General features: G+C 40.1%; 1 protein-coding gene across 1 annotated transcript in view; it reads left to right on the top strand.

Annotated features, from left to right (window-relative positions):
* Nucleotides 1-22,109, top strand: part of LOC149181003 (two pore calcium channel protein 1-like) — a 399,691-nt gene that overhangs the window by 244,898 nt on the left and 132,684 nt on the right. Inside the window, exon 14 of the mRNA XM_089414060.1 lies at nucleotides 18,213-18,381. Coding sequence (XP_089270186.1) covers nucleotides 18,213-18,381 — 169 coding nt within the window. The remainder of the gene's footprint in view (nucleotides 1-18,212; nucleotides 18,382-22,109) is intronic.

The raw sequence follows: 22,109 nt of genomic DNA, 5'->3' as shown, positions 1-22,109 counted from the left end.
GTTTCTGATTTAAAGTAAAGCAAATATATACAAAACATGGTTTAAAGTTCTTCAAAATTTACACAAGTTGGGGTATTTTTGACATATGATCTCCGTATCTTCCCAAGTAGCTAATCCAGGACTATCCTTGTCCCACTGGACTTTAACTTGGTCTACCAGATGATTCCTGAGCTGTCGAACCCTACGTTCTAATATACGTAATGGTTCGACCGATATGGTTCCTTCGTCCGATACCTGCAGTTCCTTCCATTGAAGGTTATGAGATCGGTCAGCTATGTAATGCCTTAATATAGATACATGAAATGCATTATGAACTTTATGTAAGTGAGGTGGCAGTGCAAGACGATAGGCGACAAGTCCAACTCTTTCCATGACTTTAAATGGTCCAATAAATCGGGGTGATAACTTTGTCCGTTTTCCGAATCGAATAGTACTTTTATTCGGTTTGATGCAGATGAAAACCTAATCCCCTACTTCATACTTCTTAGTAGTTCTGTGAGCATCAGCATAACTCTTTTGTCTATCCTGTACTTCTTTTAACCGTTGCCTAATTTGTTTTACCTGTCCCTCCATTTCTTGGATTAATTCTGGTCCTACTATCACCCAATCTTCTAATTTGTCCCAACTTAATGGTGTTCTACAAGGTCTGCCATATAATGCTTCAAATGGAGGCATTCCGATTGAGCTATGGTAACTATAATTGTATGCAAATTCGACTAAGGATAAGTACTTTTCCCAATGTGATTGTTGATCTATAACATACATCCTCAACATATCTTCAAGTACTTGATTTACCCTTTCTGTTTGCCCATCAGTTTCAGGATGATAAGCTGTGCTCAAATTTAGTTGAGTTCCTAACACTGACTCCATGCAAGTCCAGAATCTTGAAGTAAATCGTGAATCTCTATCTGATATAATCATCTTAGGTACTCCATGAAATCTGATAATTTCATTTATGAATACTCGAGCTACGTCAACAACTTCATAAGTATCTCTTACGGGAATGAAATAGGCGCTTTTCGTTAATTTATCCACCACTACCAAAATGGCATTGTGTCTTTGAGAAGTAAGAGGTAGCCCAGTGATAAAATCCATAGAAATGATCTCCCATTTAGTCATAGGAATGTCGTGAGGTTGTAAGAGACCCACTGGATGACAATGATCTGTGTTTACTTGTTGACATTCCAAACATCTTGCAACGAATTGAACGATACCATGTTTCATGCCCGACCAGAAGAAGAGTTTCTTGGTATCCGTCTACATTTTCTTTACTCCAGAATGTGCACAATATACTCCTTAAGAATGGTGTCTCGAAGATCTCTATTATCAGGAATATATATTCTTCCATGAAATCGTAAGATTCCATCATCTTTTAGTTCATATCCTTCAAAGTTAGATTCTTTTGGCTTTTTGTTATCAAGACTAGATCTTACCTTTAAATATCAGCTATCCTTTATGAGATGTTCTAGTACTCGTTGCCTTAAGTCTACTTTGATAGGTATGAGGGAGAATATCCGTGGTCTTCTGCTTAAAGCATCCGCTACTACATTTTCTTTTCCTTTAATATATGATATTCCAAAGTCGTATTCACTTAGGAATTCACTCCATCGTCTTTGTCTAGCTTTTAAGTCTCTTTGGGTGAACAAATATTCAAGACTTTGATGGTCACTTTTAAGCATAAAACTTCACCCCACTAGATAATGTCTCCAAATCTTTAAAGCTAGTACTACAGCAGCTAACTCTAAATCGTGAGTAGCATAGAGTTCTTCATGAGGCTTTAACTTTCTTGAGACATACGCTATTACTCCTCTATCCTGCATCAATACTGCACCTAGCCCTTGTTTGGATGCATCAGTACATATCGTAAAATCTTTGTCCATATCAGGGACTCTTAAAATTAGTGCACTGGTCAGTAGTTTTTTGAGTTCAGAGAATGCTTTATTACATTCCTCAGTCCATTCATACTTAACACCTTTACACTGAAGGGTTGTAATTGGCTTTGCAATTTTGGAGAATCCTTCCACAAATCTTCGGTAGTAACCGACTAAACCCATAAAGTTTCGTACTTCATGAGCTTTTTTCGGTATTGACCATTCCATAATTGCTTTTACCTTCTCAAGGTCTACTGAAATCCCTTCACCTGATATGATATGACCTAAGTAATGAATCTTTTCCTGAAAGAACGAACACTTGGATAATTTTCCATACAACTGATGTTTTCTGAGGCAGGACAACACTATCCGTAAATGATCTTCATGCTCTTTCTCATTCTTGGAATAGATGAGTATATCATCTAAAAAGACTTTCACAAATTGATCAAGATATTTGCGGAAAACACTATTCATAAAGTTCATAAATACTGCTGGTGCATTTGTTAATCCAAATGGTACCACAGTAAATTCATAATGTCCAAAGCGTGTCCGAAATGCAGTCTCAGAAATATCGCTTTCAGAAATCCTTAGCTGAATGTACTAAGCGCTATCATAAATATTCATATAAGATAAAAACTCTAACTTCGGGACGAAGTTTTCTGAAGGGGGAGTGTATGTAACGACCTATCTATAAAATAAGTAAAAATAAATTATATTAATCAGTTAATAAAATAATAAAAATAAATTAAAGATAAAGTATCTAATATGAACCTAAACCTTTATATTAAAAACAAACAAAAGGATATTAAATCAAAAATCAATATACCTTTAAAAAAAGAAATATATATATATATATATCACGTGACATGGGAAGGGTGTCACGAGAAGGTGAAGCGGTGGGTTGTAGGTGGAGAGAGCGACCACCGCGAAGAAACAACATATAAGGAGCAGGGAACAATTTTGAGAGGGGGGAGAAACAGGGGGGAAAATTGGTACACAGAGTTCATGAGAAACAATTGAGCCTTGCTTGTTCTGAGGTTTCTGGGCACGGGGGAACAGTCTTCTTCAACTGAGAAGCTTACTGGACGGAGTAAGCAAAGTTCTACTCAGTTTGGTTGGGTGGTTTCGGTCTTTTGGTAACCGAAGCAGGAGCAGTTTGAGGCATCATCAACCGCAGGATTACAGGTAAGTACTCTCATTAGTTCTGTCAGTTAATTTTGTAAAATTCAGGAATTTTTATCACAGGCTCATGATGTTTAATTTTAGAAGCCTTTACTGTTTCTGCAATGGCTGTAAAATTCTGTACAGTTCTTACATTAAATCTTGAATAGCCCTTTATTCAAGATTTAATGTAAGAACTGTATAGAATTTTACAGCGATTGCAGAAACAGGGGGAAAAATTGGTACACAGAGTTCATGAGAAACAATTGAGCCTTGCTTGTTCTGAGGTTTCTGGGCACGAGGGAACAGTCTGCTTCAACTGAGAAGCTTACTGGACTGAGTAAGCGAGGTTCTGCTCAGTTTGGCTGGGTGGTTTCGGTCTTTTGGTAACCGAAGCAGGAGCAGTTTGAGGCATCATCAACCGCAGGATTACAGGTAAGTACTCTCATTAGTTCTGTCAGTTAAATTTATAAAATTCAGGAATTTTTATCACAGGCTCATGATGTTTAATTTTAGAAGCCTTTACTGTTTCTGCAATGGCTGTAAAATTCTGTACAGTTCTTACATTAAATCTTGAATAAAGGGCTATTCAAGATTTAATGTAAGAACTGTACAGAATTTTATAGCCATTGCAAAAATAGTAAAGGCTTCTAAAATTAAACATCATGAGCCTGTGATAAAAATTCCTGAATTTTACAAAATTAATTGACAGAACTAATGAGAGTACTTACCTGTAATCCTGCGATTGATGATGCCTCAAACTGCTCCTGCTTCGGTTACCAAAAGACCGAAACCACCCAGCCAAACTGAGCAGAACCTCGCTTACTTAGTCCAATAAGCTTCTCAGTTGAAGCAGACTGTTCAAACAATATTGCTAGAACTTGACGAGGAAGGAAAAATCATATTGGAACCGGAAGCAGTCATAGAAACAAGAACTCGACAGCGACGAAATCGATCAATTTCGGAGTATCTCATCAAATGGAAGAACTTATCCACTGAAGATTCCACATGGGAGGATGGGAATTTTATATAGAAGCATCCAAAACTACTCAAGCGTTGAGGACAACGCTTTTCAAAAGGAGAGTGGCATGTTAGGCCCATATAATACTAGTGATTCCCCCATTACTATTGTCATTGCATCCCTTATTGTTATTATTGTGCCCCTATTGTTCCCATATTGTTATTAGTATGCCCCATAGAAACCCACTATTGTTATTTTTGTGCCTTTATGTTATTACTGTTATGTTGGCTTGATTATATTGTGACCCTTTAGACTCCTATATATAGAAGGGAGGTTTAGTCATTTGAATCATCCAAGAATTGTTCATTTGTGTAATGTAAAGGAGGTTGCCCCCTCGAAGAGGCTGAATTCTAAGGCGTTGATCTATCTTTTCTATATTTTTGTGAGTCAGTTTCCTAACAAAATATCTCCTATTGAGCTATGGCATAGAAGATATGGTCATCTTCACTACAAGGCCATTCCTACTCTTAAACATCTAGTTCATGGCATCCCCGATATCAAAGAAGATCATGAAGGAGTTTGCAAGGGATGCTCTTTGGGAAAACATACAATAAAACCATTTTCAAATAGTGAAACAAGGTCTAAAGAAATATTAGACCTCATACATTCTTATGTGTGTGGGCCCATGTCTGACAAATCACTTGGAGGTCATCTTTACTATGTAACATTTATTGATGATCACTCTAGAAAGACATGGCTCTATCTTCTCAAGAAAAAGGATGAAGTATTTGTGAAATTCAAGGAATTTAGATGCGAAGAGGAAACCCTAACCGAAAGAAAGATATTGAGATCTGACAATGGTGGGGAATACACTTCTAAAGAATTGATTGAATATTGTAATGAAGCAGGAATTAAGAGGGAGCTTATTGTTCCCTATTATCTCGAGCAAAATGGAGTGGTCAAAAAAAAGAATAGGACAATTGAAGAAGGTGTACAAACAATGCTACTTGATCAAGACTTGCCAAAGTTTCTATGGGGAGAAGCAGCAATGACAGCCGTATATATTCAAAATAGAAGTCCTCATAGAATTCTCAATAACATGACACTTGAGGAAGCATTCACAGGAAAGAAGCCAAGTGTGGAACACCTCTGAATCTTTGGGAGTTCTATATATATCCATGTTCCAAAAGACAAACGAAAGAAGTTGGATTCTCTAAGCATCAAAGGGACCTTTGTTGGCTATAGTCTCTCCTCAAATGCATATAGAATCTACATCAAGGAAGGGAGACACATTGAGGTAAGCAAGGACGTTATATTTGACAAGAATCAAGCCTACAAAAGATCAAAGGATATTCCTATTGATTCCGATGACAAAGATCTACCCATATTTGAAGAAGAAGAAGTACAACCCAACAACCCTTCTATAATTCAAGAGGAAGAAGAAGGACCAAGTGGGCCTATTCAACCTGTGGTCATACCAAGCACAAGGAAGAGGCCAAATTGGTTAAAATCCACTCTTGAAGATGCTAAAGGGCATGGAGCTGCAAAAGGAACCTTTAGGGAAAGCAAAAGGCTGAAGAGATATTCTGGATATGCTGCATATATGACAAGACTAATTGAAGCAGAACCATCTACATTTGAAGAAGCTACTCATCAGAAAGTATGGAAGAAATATATGCAGGAAGAATATCAATCCATCATGAAGAATGGGGTTTGGGAAATCGTTCCTAGACCTAGTGACAAATCGGTATTCACCTCAAAATGGATCTATAAGATCAAACACGCTATTGATGGAAGCATAGATAAATACAAGGCCAGATTTGTTGCAAAGGGTTTCTCTCAAAAGGAAGGCATAGATTATGAAAAAACCTTTGCACCCATTGCAAGGTATACTACCATTAGATCTTTGGTTTTGTTGGCTACTACAATGGCATCGAACATCCATCAAATGGACGTGAAGACAACATTTCTGAATGGGACCATCAATGAGGAAGTATACATTGAGCAACCCGAAGGCTTTGAGGTAAATGGTAGGGACACTCATGTTTGTAGACTCAAGAAGGCCCTGTATGGTTTGAAGCAAGCTCCTAGGGCATGGTATGCAAGAATGGATGCATACCTTCTAAGAATTGGGTTCGTGAATAGTTTCGTTGATCCTAATCTCTACATCAAGGTTGTGAATAATGAGCCAGTCATTATTCTATTGTATGTGGATGATCTATTCATCACAGGTGTGGAGAGAAGAATGCAAGAAGATGCTGGCAGCTGAATTTGAGATGAAGGATCTAGGACTGATGCACTATTACCTAGGTCTGGAAGGATGGAAAAATCCTGGGAGATATATTTGGGGCAAGGAAAGTACATCATCAAATTGTTGCAGAAATTTGGGATGATGAATTCCAAGCCCATGACAACTCCTCTGAACACCAATCTCAAGAAGTTGAGGAGCTCCGACTCAAATCTCGTGGATCCTACCTCCTATTGTCAGTTGGTGGGTTCTCTAATGTATCTAGTAAATACTAGGTCAGATATATGTTTTGTTGTGAAAATCTTTAGTTAGTTTCAATTGGAGCCTCATCATGATCACTAGATAGTTGCCAAGCATATATTAAGATATCTTCATGGTATGATACATCACTCCCTACAGTACAATAGCAAGGAAGTCAAGTTGATTGCCTTCACAGATTCAGATTGGGGTGGTAGTGAGACCGACAGAAGAAGCATTACCGAAGGATGCTTTAGTTTCGGATTTGCCATGTGTTGATTTTTGGGTAGCATTGGACGTGCTCTAGCCATGAAATGTGGTGGAGAGGCTAGAGCACATGAGATCTCCAAAACCCAGAAATCGTTTGGAGAAATTCCACCCGGATGAGGAGTTATTAAAATAATTATTATTTTTAATGAGTTCCTAAGTCTAAACTTAGGAAAATAAAAATATTAATGTGTATTAATAAAACATGGGTGAGAAAGTTCTAAGAGATGAGGATCAAGCTAGTTCTAATCTTAGCCTTTGATTAGGGACTTAATCTCGGTTGTTGATATGTCAACAGGAAAAGTATAAGAGGAGGTTTGAGGGTCAGTTGGAGATACACCAAGTGATCAAAGAATTCGATTTTCTAGGGCGAGGTTTGCTGAGGAAATAGAGTTAGTAATTAGAGTTGCAGCAAGGGGCATTTCAGCAAGGGATTTTCATCCGAGGTTGAAGAATACATAGTAGAGAGACAGCATAGTGCCAAGAGAGACATTACAGGCCCTAGAAGGGCTGAAGCAGTGAGACGCAAAAGCTGCAAAGGCTGACACTAGGGAGATTCTGTGGGGCAAACAGGGAGAAGACCAACAGATTTTGAGACGAGAAAGGGTGACGCAACTCCTGGAGGAGTGACGCAGTTCCAGAGCAGTGCTTGGAGCAGCTTTCGCTATCCAGCATAGGGAACAGCCAGAGTCGCTGTGGGGTTTGATCATTCGGTTGCTGATTTGCCGGAATATCTGTCTCCGGATAGAGGTACTACTGTCGAGGAAATTATCTGTTGGGTGAGCCATTTCTGGCACCCTAATTGTATTCACGAAATCTGCTTAATAATACAAACCCTCTATATGCTACACTGGTTTTCCCGAATTGGGTTTTTCCGGAGACGATTTTCCAAAAATAATGGTGTCTCTTGTGTGATTGTCTCAGTTTATTTCAATGCATGATCTGTATATTGTGAAGGTTGCAATAGTGTTTACTTCTATGTTTATGCAATTAAATAACTTGTTAATGTAAAGAACAAGTAGGAGATTCTAAACCAGTAATTGCAGTAGGGGTTTCTGATGTGTTAGATTCAGGAATTTTCACACCATGATCTCATGGATAAGTAGAAAGCAAGATCCTGTTGCTTTGAGTAGTGCTGAAGCAGAGTACGTGGTTGCATGTGAAGTAGGAAAGGAGGCTGTATGGTTGAGGAAGCTTCTAACAGATTTGTTCGAGAAGCTTCTAGATCCTACTGTAATTAATTGTGATAATCAAAGTTGGATCAAGATGTTTGGAGATCTCGTGTTTCATGCCAGGACGAAGCATATCAACAATAAGTTCCACTATATTAGGAACTTGGTGCAGGATGGGATCGTGAAGCTACAGTATGTCCCGACAGACGATCAGGTAGCTGATATACTAACAAAGTCTCTTCCTAATAAGAAGTTTGAGTATCTTAGAAGCATGCTTAGTTTAGTTGATATTACTGATTTTGTTAATGATGATAAAAGTTTGGAAGAGATTTGTTGAGGCCTTGTGTGTGAAACACATTCCTGGGAGGACATGTGGCAGGCACTATGTGTTGATCTCTAGTTCCTGAAGTAGGGAGGGTGGCATTGGTCATGGAGCTCTAACCTCAGATACGCACCTAGATCTTTGGGTTCATGGTTAGCAAGTAAACCTGATGGTACCTGGAGAAGCTGAAAGCTTTAGTCCATCTTAGTCCTACTTGGATAGATTGCCTTGGTCAGGAATCTAGTCCATGGCATTGTGGTGCCTAATGTAGTGTTCCTAAACAGGAATGTAAGTGATATACAAAGCATGCAAACAATCTAGCAATCAGAAAAACGAAATATACATTAAGCACCCATGGAAACATTGGAAATAGAAAATTGTTGAGCCATTTTATTACTTCTTCAGGAGAAAAATACAATAGTAAAATAGAATGATGCACTTGGGCTTGTCTTAATGGACAAGCTTGACAAAACCCAGGTGATAAAATGCTAAACTGAAGGCTGCTACAACTGCTACACCAAACTGTGTTGTGTTGCCCCAGAAAATTGCTTTGTCTGTTGACTTCAAAGGGCTGGAATCACTGCTTCCCATGCTTGGAAAATTATAAGATTTCAGCTCCTTGCTCCTTGGCCTAAACCCAGAAAAACCCATGAAGGAATTGGCCAAATGTTGACCTCGGAATTTTGGCCCAAATTCCCCTTAGCTCCTCTAGTTGCTAGCTGAGTTGGGACCCCTGTTTGACCCCTTAGATCTGCCCAAAAAATTCTATAAAATCAAGAGTGTGATCCTTTCCCAAAACCCAGAAAAACCCAGAAAGGGTTTCCCTTGGTTCCAACCTTCAAAAATTGACCTTTCACAGCTTGGCCCTCCTCCAATTTCGAATTCTATTGCTGTGACTGATCCTGTCAATCTCTACTCTCCCAACTCTAGCAATCCTCCTCAAATGGCCCTCCAAGTGATCTCCTACTTCTCCCAGCCAGCTCCAACTCTACAATTCCTTCCTCCAACTCCCATGTGAACCTAGTGGTTGCTCTGTGCACAAGCCTGGGGTAACTGTAAATCAAATTGCTGGGATCCTGGCTCTGTTGGCTCCAAAACTCACAAGAAAGGTTGACCCTTTGTTGCTCTCCCAATCCTCTAACTCTCCCGGCAAATGCTTGATCACTGATAGCTCCAAACTCCCCCTGTGTATTCTCCAGCTAGCCAGAAATATGCACTCCTTATTGTGGCTAAATGGTAGTGTTGTACACATTCCTGAAACTCCTGAAATACTTATGGAATTGCCTCTCTAGGGTGGGCACGGATGGTCCCCCGAAGTAGTGTTTGAATCTCCCGCTTGAGATATTTGTGGCTAAACAGCTAGTTGACTCAGCTAAACAGCTGAGGGAACAATCATGTAATTTTGATTGCAAGGTGTAAGAATGCATCCAAAATTAGAGTTTCTCCCTCCTTATAACTCCTTGGGCCTCCCTAGCCTCATGTGGGCCCCTCCATCCACCTATTCGACTTTCCCTGCAAGCTATTCGAATGGGCCAATTCAAACTCCCATGTGGGTGGCCCCCACATTCCACTAGAAACCAAATAAAGTCGAATTGCCTCCTAAGCCCCTAAGTTGAAAACGAAATTTGAATACCTCCCTATTTAAGAGGGAGTGTTGAAAAATGTAACTAGGTTCGGTCTTCATAAAATATATTTGTCAAAAAAAAAATTATTATTGTTACAATGACTTATTAAAGCATGGTTTCATGCTTGGGTCATCATTTTATTAGTCAAAGTCCCCATTGTAGACCTAAGATTAATAAAGAGTCATTGTATATTTTATGAGACCCTTCTTGGGCTTTCAAACTATGCAAAAAGAATTATTTTTTATTCAAAAATGAATTATGTGACCTTCACACCAATTCGACCTCAAGAAGATCAAGTCAGCCTCAAGGAAGGCAATTCGACCTCATTGGAAGGCTATATATACAAGGCAGTTTGACTTCATTTGAGCATCTCACTCTCTCAAGCATAGTTCGATATCTGAAGCTAGAAGCTGGAAGTTGGGAAGAAGTGTGAAGTTGAAGGAAGGGGCTAAAAGGAGTGCAAGTTTGGTCAAGGATGAAGGGAAGAAGAAAATCAAAGTTTTGGTGTCTCTCTCTCTCTCTCTCGTGTGGGCTAGTTTAGGATATCAAAGTCTCCTAATCAACGTCGAAGTTGCCGCTGATGCCAGAAGCTGCCAAGTTGAAGTTGCTAGGGTCGAAGCATTGTTGCTGCTAGGTCGAAGGTTGGATCGAACTCTTTGATCTCTTGGTGTATCTCCAATTGACCCTCAAGCCTCCTCTCATACTTTTCATGTTGATAAATCAACGGTCGTGATCTAATCTCTAATCAACGGCTAAGATTAAAATAGGCTTGATCCTCGTCACTTTGAACCTTCTCACCCATATTTTTATTAATACACATTAATATTTTTATTTTCCTAAGTCTAAGTTTAGACTTAGGAACTCATTAAAAATATTAATTATTTTAATAATTCCTCCTCCGGGTGGAATTTCTCCAAACGATTTATGGGTTTTGGAGATCTCATGTGTTCTAGCCCCTCCACAAAATTTTGAAGCTAGAGCACATCCTATGCTACCCAAAATCAATAGTTTGAGAGCCTAAACATCAAGAGGTAGGTCTTGGCTACATGACCTATCATTTTGGTGGGCATCCACTCAAATTTCATCCATAAAATCTCTTGCCCTAGGTGTTGCTTTAAGAGGGAAATCCTAGTTTCTTCTCCTTCAACTTGAGAACTTTCTTGAAGGTTTCATGAGCCTTGAAATAGTTGATTATCTTTGCAAGAAACCCTTTCTCTTTGTTCTTGACCTTGTGAATACCTATCACCATCGAAAAACCTCAAAACCCTACCTCTTGAAATTTGATTTCTACGGCTTTTCTTAGAGAGTGTTTTGAATCCTTGAAGCTTTGAAGCCTTATTGAGTTTCTCTCTTGAATGAGCTCTTACTTGATCACTCTGTGCCTTATACCTAGCATATCTATTTTAAGTTGTCTCCTTCCTACCGGGACTCCTCCCCTTGGTGAAAGTTCGTAAAAAGCAGGGGGTTTTAACTGAGGTAGCATTGGGCCTCTACCCCATTGTTAGCACTTGATCTAACTATTTGTCTTGTAGGGTTTCCCTCTCCAAGATCTACTAGATTTTGTGGTAACAATGACTAATATGGGGAAGCCTCCCTTGTGGTGGAAATCCACTAAAGAGCAAGAGATGGTGTGTTGTGGTGACATTGGGTTGTGAAAATCCCTGAATCTAACACATCAGAAACCCCTACTGCAATTTCTAGTTTGCTATCTCCTACTTGTTCTTTACATTAACAAGTTATTTAATTGCATAAACATCGAAGTAAACACATACAGATCATGCACTGAAGTAAATAGAAACAATAACACAAGGGACATCGTTATTTTTGGAAAATCGTCCCCGGAAAAACCCAAGGAAAACCGTTGCAGCATAAAGAGGGTTTGTATTACTAAGCAAATTTTTGAATACAACTAGGGTGCCAGAAATGGCTCACCCAACAGAGAATGTCCTCGACAGTAGTACCTCTATCCATAGATCGATATTCCTGCAAATCAACAACCAGATGGTCAACCCCACAGTGACTCTAATTGTTCGTTGTGCTGGACAGTGAAAGTTGCTCCAAGCACTGTTATGGAACTACGTCACCTTCTCCCTGCTCAGGATTTGCTGATCGGCGCCCAGTCTGCCCCACAGAATCTCCCAGTGCTGCCTTTGAGGCCCTCTACGTCCTTTGCGTCAGCGGCTCAGCCTCTGAGGCCCTTTGTGTCCTCTGCATCAGCCTCTACAACCCTCTGCATCCTCTGCGTTGGCTCCTTCGACCTCTGCGTCAACCCTTCTAGGGCTTGTGCTGTCTCTGCTGGCACTTCATTGCCTCGCAGCTACGTAATCTTCAGCCTTGGATGGAAATCCCTTGCTGAACTGCCCCTCACTGCAACTGATCACTAACTCGATTTCCTTAGCAAACCCACCCCCAAAAAATCGAATTCTTGATCTCTCTTGGTGTATCTCTAACTGACCCTCAAGCCTCCTCTCATACTTTTCCTGTTGACGATTCAACGGTCGAGATTAAGTCCCTAATCAACAACTGAGATTAGAATTGGCTTGATGCTCGTCACTTAGAACTTTCTCACCCATTTTATATTAATACACATCAATATTTTTATTTTCCTAAGTTTAGACTTAGGGACCCATTCAAAATATTAATTATTTTAATATCTCTCCATCTAGGTGGAATTTCTCCAAACAATTTTTGGGTCTTGGAGATCTCATGTGCCTTAGCCTCTCCACCAAATTTCATGGCGAGAGCACATTCAATGCTACCAAAAATCAACACTCCTTCTTAGCGAGGAATGTTCTCTAACAACACTTCACCATGGAAGCATCACACTGATCATCTGCATCGGTCCTCTGTGTTGATGCTAGGCCTACTTCCCTACATCCATTGCAATGTTGCTTCCTCTACTGTTGCCCATGACACTACCACTACCACTGCTACATCTCTACTGCAACTCCCTCTCAAATGTTGCCTCATGCTGCCCATAGCACTGCCACTGCTAAGTGCTGCACTACAACTCAGTTACTGAGAAGTAAGTAACTGACTTCACCCAAATACTAACATCCTGGTCAATCTGGAAGCCTTGTGATGCTGAAGCTACCTCTGTTGCTATCTTGTGCTCCCTCTCCTACCATTGCGCTGCTGCAAACACCTTTGTGCCTCTCGCATATTGCAACCTCTACTGCGTTGCTACAGAATTCTGCACTCTAGCCTTGTCTTGCCATGTTGGAATTTCTAAGTCTAACTGTTAGAAACCCTTCATGTACTTTTCTAATTTATTTCTGCCTACTTGTTCTGATTAATTAACAAGTCGTTTACCATGTAAATACTAAAAATAAATACAAGTACATGCTAGACACATTACATCTCATCAACTAAAGGAAACAAAAACAAGCACACAAGTGACACCATTGTTTTTGGACCAATGTCCCTGAAAAAACCCAATGCGAGAAAACCAGTGCAACTATCTGAGGGTTTTAATTATTAAGCAGTTTATGAATACAATCTAGGTGCCAAAACCGGCTCACCCAACAAAGAATAATCTTGGCAATAGTACCTCTCAGTCGGAGACAGATGTTCTGGCTGAAACCCAGGATAAACACTCTAAATGCTCCCAGCTCCAATCTACCCCACGAAAACCCCAGCATCAGCCTCTAGGGACTATGTCAGCCCTTTCTGGCCCAATGTCTACCTAGTGTCACCCTAGCTCACCCTGCGTCAGCCTTTGAAGGCACTGTGTCAGCCCTTAGAGCCTCTGTGTCACCCACGCTGGCTCTTTGAGGCACTACGTGAACCTCTGGCTGGCTCTGCGTCCCTCTCTCCTGGCTTCTGCGCTGATCCTCTTGGTACTATCTCTGCCTCTTTGCTTCTGTATTCACTGCCCCTCAGCTACAACTCTAATCACTCTTTCGACTTCCTCTGCAAACCCTACCCCAGAAAATCAAAATCTTGATCAACTCGATGTGTTCTCCAAGTGACCCTCAAGCCTCCTCTTATACTTTTCTCATTGACAATTCAATGACAGAGATTAAGTCCCTCATCAACAGCTAAGATTAAGTCTGGTTTGATCCATGACTTTTGGACCCTTCTAACACAATTTTATGTCATTTCACATTAATATTTTATTTTCCCTAAGTTTAGACTTAGGGACTCCATTAAAAATATTAATTATTTTAATATCTCCCAAACTGTTTAGAATCTACCCAAACCATTTCTGGGTATTGGAGATTTCATGTGCTTTAGCCTCTCCACCAATTTTTATGGCTAGAGCATATCTGATGCTGCACCAAATCAATATGCCGCTCCACCACACTTTGCTCCACCCGACACCTGTCATGATGCTACTGTCTTTAAGGGCTCCCGTAGCCAAATGTGATCCAAGAGTTTGGGCACCTCAAGGATCCTGCCCGTCTTTTTGTTGTCCTCTCGACTACAGCTCTATGTCTCCTTACCTCTTCTCTAGAGGCGCATGAGAACTCATGGCACAATCGTCATCAGCCTCAAGTCTCGACATCCTTCTCCGCCTTTGCCGGAGCAACGTTTGAGTCGGAAGCTTCTCCCTTGCCTTTCTTCTTGGGGCACTGAGATGCATAATGTTTATCTCCCCACAGTTGAAGCACTTTCTTCTCCCTCTTCCGAACCCCCTGCTATCTCGTTGATGCGAGAGCTGCATCCTCCTCCTCCTTGATTCGAACTCCCTTACTTCTACAACCCACCTGGTCATTCTCCTGAGCTCTTCCTGTCGAAGAGCTGCCCACATCTCCTCCCAACTGGGGAGAGTCGCTCTGCCCAAGATACTTTGGACAAATGTCTCCCACTCCTGGGAGACTGCATTCAGGGAAGTACTGACCATGAATTCTAGATCCAGTGTAGACCCCACGAAAGTAAGCTGGTCGCGAATCCTTTGCAACTTGAGAAGGAATGGATCTATCTCCTCTCATTTTTTCATCTGATATGACCTCAATTGATTTTCCAATAACATCTTCCGCTACACATAAGAGTCCTGGTAAGGTGGTCAAGGTCTGCCACATCTCCTTTGCTATGTTCTTCTCAGCAATATGGGGTATTACATGATCCTTGAGCCCGTCTAGGATCATGCATTTTGCCTTCGTCTGGGCCTCCTCATACTTCTCCTTTGCAGCAGGGTCAACTGGAACAACTATTGTTCTCAAGGCATAGTCCTTGATGCGATGTTTATCTAGGATTTCCAGGATCCTGGCCTTCCAGATGAAAAAATAGGAAGCCCCATCCAATCTATCTTTATCCATCAATCCGTTCAATGCCATCTCTGCTCCTCTTCTCTAGACTCCCTCTGAGTCCTGACTTTCCTCTCAGAAATCCTTCAACCAACTGTCGAATCACTCCTCTCGAATCCTCATTTGTCGTTGCAACCTGGATCTAGATTTCTTGGTTAGAAATCTGTCGAGGTAGTGCTTCCCTCTACCTTGGTTCAGTCTCCTTAGACATTGTTCTGCACTGACAGACACAGTGTCCCACCAACTCCTCAAATCAAAATTTGCACAGCTCCTTTAGCCCTGGCAACTGAAGAATCTTAGCCCTTCTGGCTCTGCGCAACCACAGTGAGAACTAGATCAACTCCTCCTAGCCACTGCATCAGTCCTTCTTGGCTGAGAAAGATGACTTAGCACTGCGTAGGCCTGATCTGCCTCCCTCTGCCTCTGCGCTGGCCTAAACAGCTGATGCAACTACTGCATGGGCTCCTCCTAGCTACTGCGTCTTCCTCTCCTGGCTCAGAATGTTGACGCAGGCACTGTGTGAGCCTCTGCGTCACCTTCTCTGCACTGTGTCACTCCTCCTTCTGTGTCTCTGGCTCTGGAACAACGCTGTCTCTTGGGACAACTGCTTCTCTATTACAAACTCTCAAATTTCTCGGCTGATGCCTTTAGTCACCTATGATCTGCAATTGCTCTGATAACATGTGAAAATTCCTTAATCTAACACATCAGAAACCCCTACTGCAATTTCTGGTTTACTATCTCCTACTTGTTCTTTACATTAACAAGTTATTTAATTGCATAAACATCGAAGTAAACACAAATGCAACCTTCACAGATATACATATCATGCACTGAAGTAAACAAAAACAATAACACAAGGGACACCGTTATTTTTGGACAATCGTCCCCGGAAAAACCCAATTCGGGAAAACCAGTGCAGCATATAGAGGGTTTGTATTATTAAGAAAATTTCTTAATACAACTAGGGTGCCATAAATGGCTCACCCAACAGAGAATGTCCTCGGTAGTAGTACCTCTATCCGGAGACAGATATTTCGGCAAATCAGCAACCAGATGATCAATCCCACAGTGACTCTAACTGTTCCTTGTGCTGGACAATGAACGCTGCTCGAAGCATTGCTCTGGAACTGCGTCACCTTCTCCCGGCTCAAGATCTGTTGATCAGCTCCTAGTCTGCCCCATAAAATCTCCCAATGTTTCCTCTCAAGCCCTCTGCGTCAACCTCTACGGCTTCTGCGTCAGCCTCTATGGTCCTCTGCATCCTCTACGCTGGCTCCTTCGGCCTCAGCGTCAGCCCTTCTAGGGCTTGCGCTGTCTCTCCCGGCACTTCACTGCCTCTCTGCTATGTATTCTCCAGCTTTGGGATGGAAATCCCTTGCTGAACTATCTGCCCGTCACTGCAACTGATCACTAACTCGATTTCCTCAGCAAACCCAACCCTAGAAAATCGAATTCTTGATCTCTCTTGATGTATCTCCAACTGACCCTCAAGCCTCCTCTTATACTTTTCCTGTTGACGATTCAACGGCCGAGATTAAGTCCCTAATCAACGGCTGAGATTAAAACTAGCTTGATCCTCGTCACTTAGAACTTTCTCACCCATTTTATATTAATACACATTAATATTTTTATTTTCTTAAGTTTAGACTTAGGGACTCATAAAAAATATTAATTATTTTAATATCTCTCCATCCGGGTGGAATTTCTCCAAACGATTTTTGGGTCTTGGATATCTCATGTGCCTTAGCCTCTCCACCAAATTTCATGGCTAAAGCACATCCGATGCTACCCAAATTCAACATGGGCCTCTACCTCGTTGTTGTTCCTTGGTCTAGTTCTTACCTTCTAAGGTCTCTCATAGGACCTACTAGATTTTGGGGCAACAGGACTTATGGGTAAGGGTCTTTTAATGAGGTTATGTAGCTCTAGCATTACTTATTTTTTACTTTTAACTTTTCCATGTTGCAACTACTTTAAGCATTTTCACTCATTTGACTTTGAAGGCTCTTACACATGCATGTTCATTACTTTGCTTTAGATCTTGTTGAATGACATATGACAAGTTAGACATAGGCAGGGATGTCTACTTATGAAAATAATAGAAATAAATGGGAAAATTGTAAAGTGATAAGTATGGTTAGGGATATGAGACACACTACAACAACCAAATCTCTATTAGTACAACTTGACCCAAGGCATGACAACACTCACAACTAGATAAGAGGCTATAACACCATTTCGAAGAAAGAAATCACTTGTGAAACCATAGTGCAACAATTGAAATGAACAAGCTAAACCAAGAGAACATAGCACCATATATGTGTGGAAGCTAGTGTACCATTTGTATGTGCATTTATTATGTGATTTGTAAGAAATAAGAGCTGATATACTATGTTTAACACATTTGAAAGAATGAGGAGAACTGATGTGAGGTAAGATCGTCATATTTCTAAGTAAAACTTGAAGAAAGAGTATTGAGTTTGGATGAGATAAGCAAGAGATCTCATGCAAGCTCCAATACCACACCCCATGTGAGGCTCGCTTTGGAAATACTTACCCTTTAAGTGGCAACAAACCCTAACCTTGAGTTTCCTTTGGATTAACTTTGCCCTTCTTCCTTGACCACTATTCACAAGGCTGTTTTCTTGAATATACATGCCACAAAATCTTAAAACAAGAAAAAAATATAAATTATGATGATACTATTGGCTACATGATTAAAAATGTACAATTCAAAGTGCATGAATAATATAAACAAGAGTTTCATGTATTGTGTGATAATATCAAAGTTGTTCACATACATGTTGATAGTTCTGATCAGTGACCATGAACTACAGGGATGATAATGTCAAAGCCTAATATCTTTTAAGAATTGTCAATAAGTTGTTAGAAGTGCTACATAGTTGTGGTCTCAATTTTTGCTCAAGTTACATCCTGCTGTTTATTGTTCTTTTTCCAAATATGCAACTGGAATCTTGTTAATGATATTTTTCTAGTATGGGCAACTTGCATGATCAATCTTATATGTTCTCTAGCATGAATTAAATTTTACATTCACTATAAAGGAAAATAATTGTTGGATTTGCTTTTGTGCAGGATCCGTTACTTGATAATTGCTAGACTTCTACGACTAACAAGAATTTTGATGCGCATTCCACGTTATAGAAAAATTATAGCAACTTTCTTCACACTTATTCCCAGTTTAACACCATATCTTGCTATCATCTTTTGCATAATGTGTCTCTATTGCTCCCTCGGTTTACAGGTATGCTTCTTTGGACTGTGACTTCACTAATTTCTTCCCATATATAGTCAATGTTATTTTGAAGCAGCATTGTACAAATATGATACTTTAAATGTATGAAGAGCGATTTGTATCTTACTTGACAAGTTTCTTTTTTATTCATATGGAAATACTTGTGTGTGGAATTTTATCATCCTTAGTTTTTCCTACAGGTATGAAGCATTATAGGAAATGGCCATATTTAGAAATGTTTATTTCCAATTGTTTTCAGGGGAACAATCAAAGTGATGAATGTTAACAATGATGGAAATTTCATTCCATGTTGCAAATTAAATTGTTTTGACAATCTAGATGTAATTTTCAACCAAAGTGGAGTTTGCAAACATTGAAAGAAGAGGAAAGTCATGGGTTTCTTTTAAAGAATAAAATATTATTTGTAATTCTGGAAAGCTTGGTGAATCTTGGATATCCTCAAATCATTAGATGAAACTTCAATGAAAGTATGAAGGGATCTACTATATTTTTGAAGTCATCCACTCTACATTTTAGACATAATGGTTTTGTTAGAAACTATTAGAAGTCTAGTAGTGGAAGTTTAAATGTGTTGAGAAAGCAAGTGCTAGAATAAAATAATTGATTTCTCTTAACTTGATAATTACTTGTGAATGTTTGTTGGCTTCTTATTACTTGTATGATCTTCTTCATCAAGTCACTATACAAAAGTACAAAACATGAAGATCACAAAGAGACAAAGAACACAAGAAGTTAGGCTCCAAGTCAGGGCAAAACCCCAGAAGGTGAAAACCCAAACAATCCTTCTCTTATAGAATTAGATCAAAATGAGATATCCAAGACCCAAGACCAAGACTGCCACAAAGAACCCAAATCAGCACTCCTCCAAATTTCCTCCAACAAGTCAAAATCAACACCAGTCAAACCCTTCTGGAATCTGGTCATATCACAGAAAATCTTGGACCTGCTGTGGAGGTCAAATTTCATCCCTGTAGTAGCCTCAGAAAACCGCAGAAATTTGACACGTGTGAACAAAATTAGGGCAGAAAACATGATTTTTCTCTCTCATTTGACTTCGACTGATTTTTCTTCTTGTTCTTGCAAAGAAATTGATGTGATGTAATGATGAATGTATCTATCACCAAGAGGTCAAGCTGACTCTATATATACATGTCCAGGAGGGTCGAATAGCTGTCTCTTAGGTTGGTTTGGTCTTGTGTTGACACTTTGACTCAAAAATATTTTTCTTTTTCTTTTTCCTTCAAAAGTCCAAATGGGACTTGACTCAAATACATTTCTTTTGACTTATAATAAATTCTTCTTTGACTCTATAAGCATTAAGAACATGCATTGACCAAGAAATAAAATAAATATAATGAATATATTAATGATAAAAATTACATTTTATTACATTATGAAAATCAACACTAGTTATATTTCTCAACACTCCGTCTTAACTAGGGAGGTATTCATAATGACACAACAAAATGTTGATTTGGGGTAGCATCGGATGTGCTCTAGCCATGAAAATTGGTGGAGAGGCTAAAGCACATGTGTTAATTTTAGGTATGTTCTATGCTAGAGCAATTTATTTAAATTTTCACAGTTAGCAATCACATCAACATTAAAGCAAACTGCAGATAGAACATAAATATAAATCATAGAAGACAAGCCAAGACAAAGAGGACACAAGATGTGGCGCTAGCTAGGGACGAACCCCACAATGTGGGGAAACCCTTGATCAATTCTTCTTTTATGTTCTTCAAAGTTCAACAGAGAAAGTGAGAGAGATAGTACACTTATAATAGAAGTCAACACTTTGACTTTTGATATCTGCAGAGATCAGTTGAAGACATATTGCTTCAACTGATTCTCTAAGGTGACTCCTTCACCTATCAGAGTGTTGCATCTCATCCATTTGCTACACCTTACCATGAGGTACCATCATGTTGCATCATGCATCATCATGCTGCTCATGCTTTAATCACTATGCTGCCCATGATTTACTCACTATGATGCCCATGATCTACATCATGCTATCCATACATCATGCTGCCCTCTGCCATTATACATAGTGTGCCTTCCATGCCATGCTATGCCATTCCATGTCAATGAATATACTGACACAATTCCATTCTAGATTATACCATTGACTGCTATATGCATCAACATTACTGCCCATCAAGTCATAGTACCTGAACAGGTCATAATATTGAGCCGCAGATGATATATGTGATCACTGTTATTATGGCAGTGGCGATATTTCAATCCATGAGCAAAGGATGAACATGTCTCTTCTAACTGCATGAACACGTTTCTCATGACAATGATTGTGTGAACATATCTCCCAAGACTGCGTATTAGTGTCTCTCATACCAGCGTATAAGTTTCTCCATAACTGCGTTAGGATTACATCATTTGACAGTGTATCTGTCTTCAAGGTCATGAGTCTTCATGACTGCATATTAGTGTCTTTATTACCAGCATATAAGTGTCTCTACAACCTGTGCATAAGAGTCTCCATGAACTGCGTATGACTGCATATAGAGTCACTGCGTATAGGGTCCCCATTGCTGCATATGACTTGCGTATAGAGTGACTGCGTATAGGGTCTCCATTGCTACATATGACTTGCGTATATGAGTCTTCATAACAGTGTGTAGAGTCTTCGTTGTTGGATCAGTCTTCATGACTGCGTTTCGATGTTTCCATGGCTACGTATAGATGAGTCTTAAGACTATGTATAGAGTCTCCAACAACTGCGTATAAGAGGTCATCATGAACAACGTATAGGGTCTCAGCGTATAAGGTTTCCATAACTGCGTAAGAGTCTTCATTTGACTGCGTATGAATAAGTCTCTGTTTGCTGCATAGAACATTCTCATAAGCCTGTGGCTTACTGCGGCTAGGGCATAACCTTTAGGCCAGCTTATCTTCATTGTGTCTCTCCTTTACCAAAACCCAAAATGTGGAGAGGAGGAGACCACACATAAAGAGTATGTCTTGTACAAAATGACTTCAAGTCTCCTCTTATTTATACTAAAACGTAGATGATGAATAAACACGACTATTGGGCTTCTGAGCCTACATAGGATGTTGGCCGACTTGACAATATGTCTTATAATACAAATAAATTCATAACTCCATGAATACTTATCGGAATTGGATGATCTTTAGATCAATCCTACACCTCTCGATGAGAGGGATCCAATAAAAATATCCACTGCCATAAATATGCTGACCCACATGGAGTTTGGCCCTAGTTGCCAATTTTAACACTCCCTCTCAACTAGGGAGAACTCCATCCGCTGATCCATATGGCCGACTGTACTGTCTCTGCCATCAGTGCCCTGCATTACTCTGCTTAGCTCTGCTCAGCTCTGTTGGCTCTGCTCAACTCTGCTGGCTCTGCTTAGCTTGGCTCTGCTAAACCATGAAGAAGAAGAATTGATCAAGAATGTCTCATACCATTCTCCACTGACCCAAAGTCAGTCTCAGAGTGTGTACCACTGGTCCCAGACCAATCTCAACCAACCCAAAGTTAGCGTCATAGGGGTTACCACTCCTACCACTGGTCCCAGACTAGTATCATCAGTCTCAGAGTGTGTACCACTGTCCCAGACCAGTATCATCAGTCTCAGAGTGTGTACCACTGGTCCCAGACCAGTCTCAATCGACCCGAAGTCAACGTCATAGTATGTACCACTCTCACTGGTCCCAGACCAGTCCTACACTGA

Source organism: Pinus tabuliformis, chromosome 3_2, assembly GCF_031772625.1.
Source record: "Pinus tabuliformis cultivar Carrire ecotype Pingquan chromosome 3_2, CPIR1, whole genome shotgun sequence".
Classification (NCBI taxonomy): Eukaryota; Viridiplantae; Streptophyta; class Pinopsida; order Pinales; family Pinaceae; genus Pinus; species Pinus tabuliformis.
This window is presented reverse-complemented; position numbering and strand designations above follow the sequence as displayed.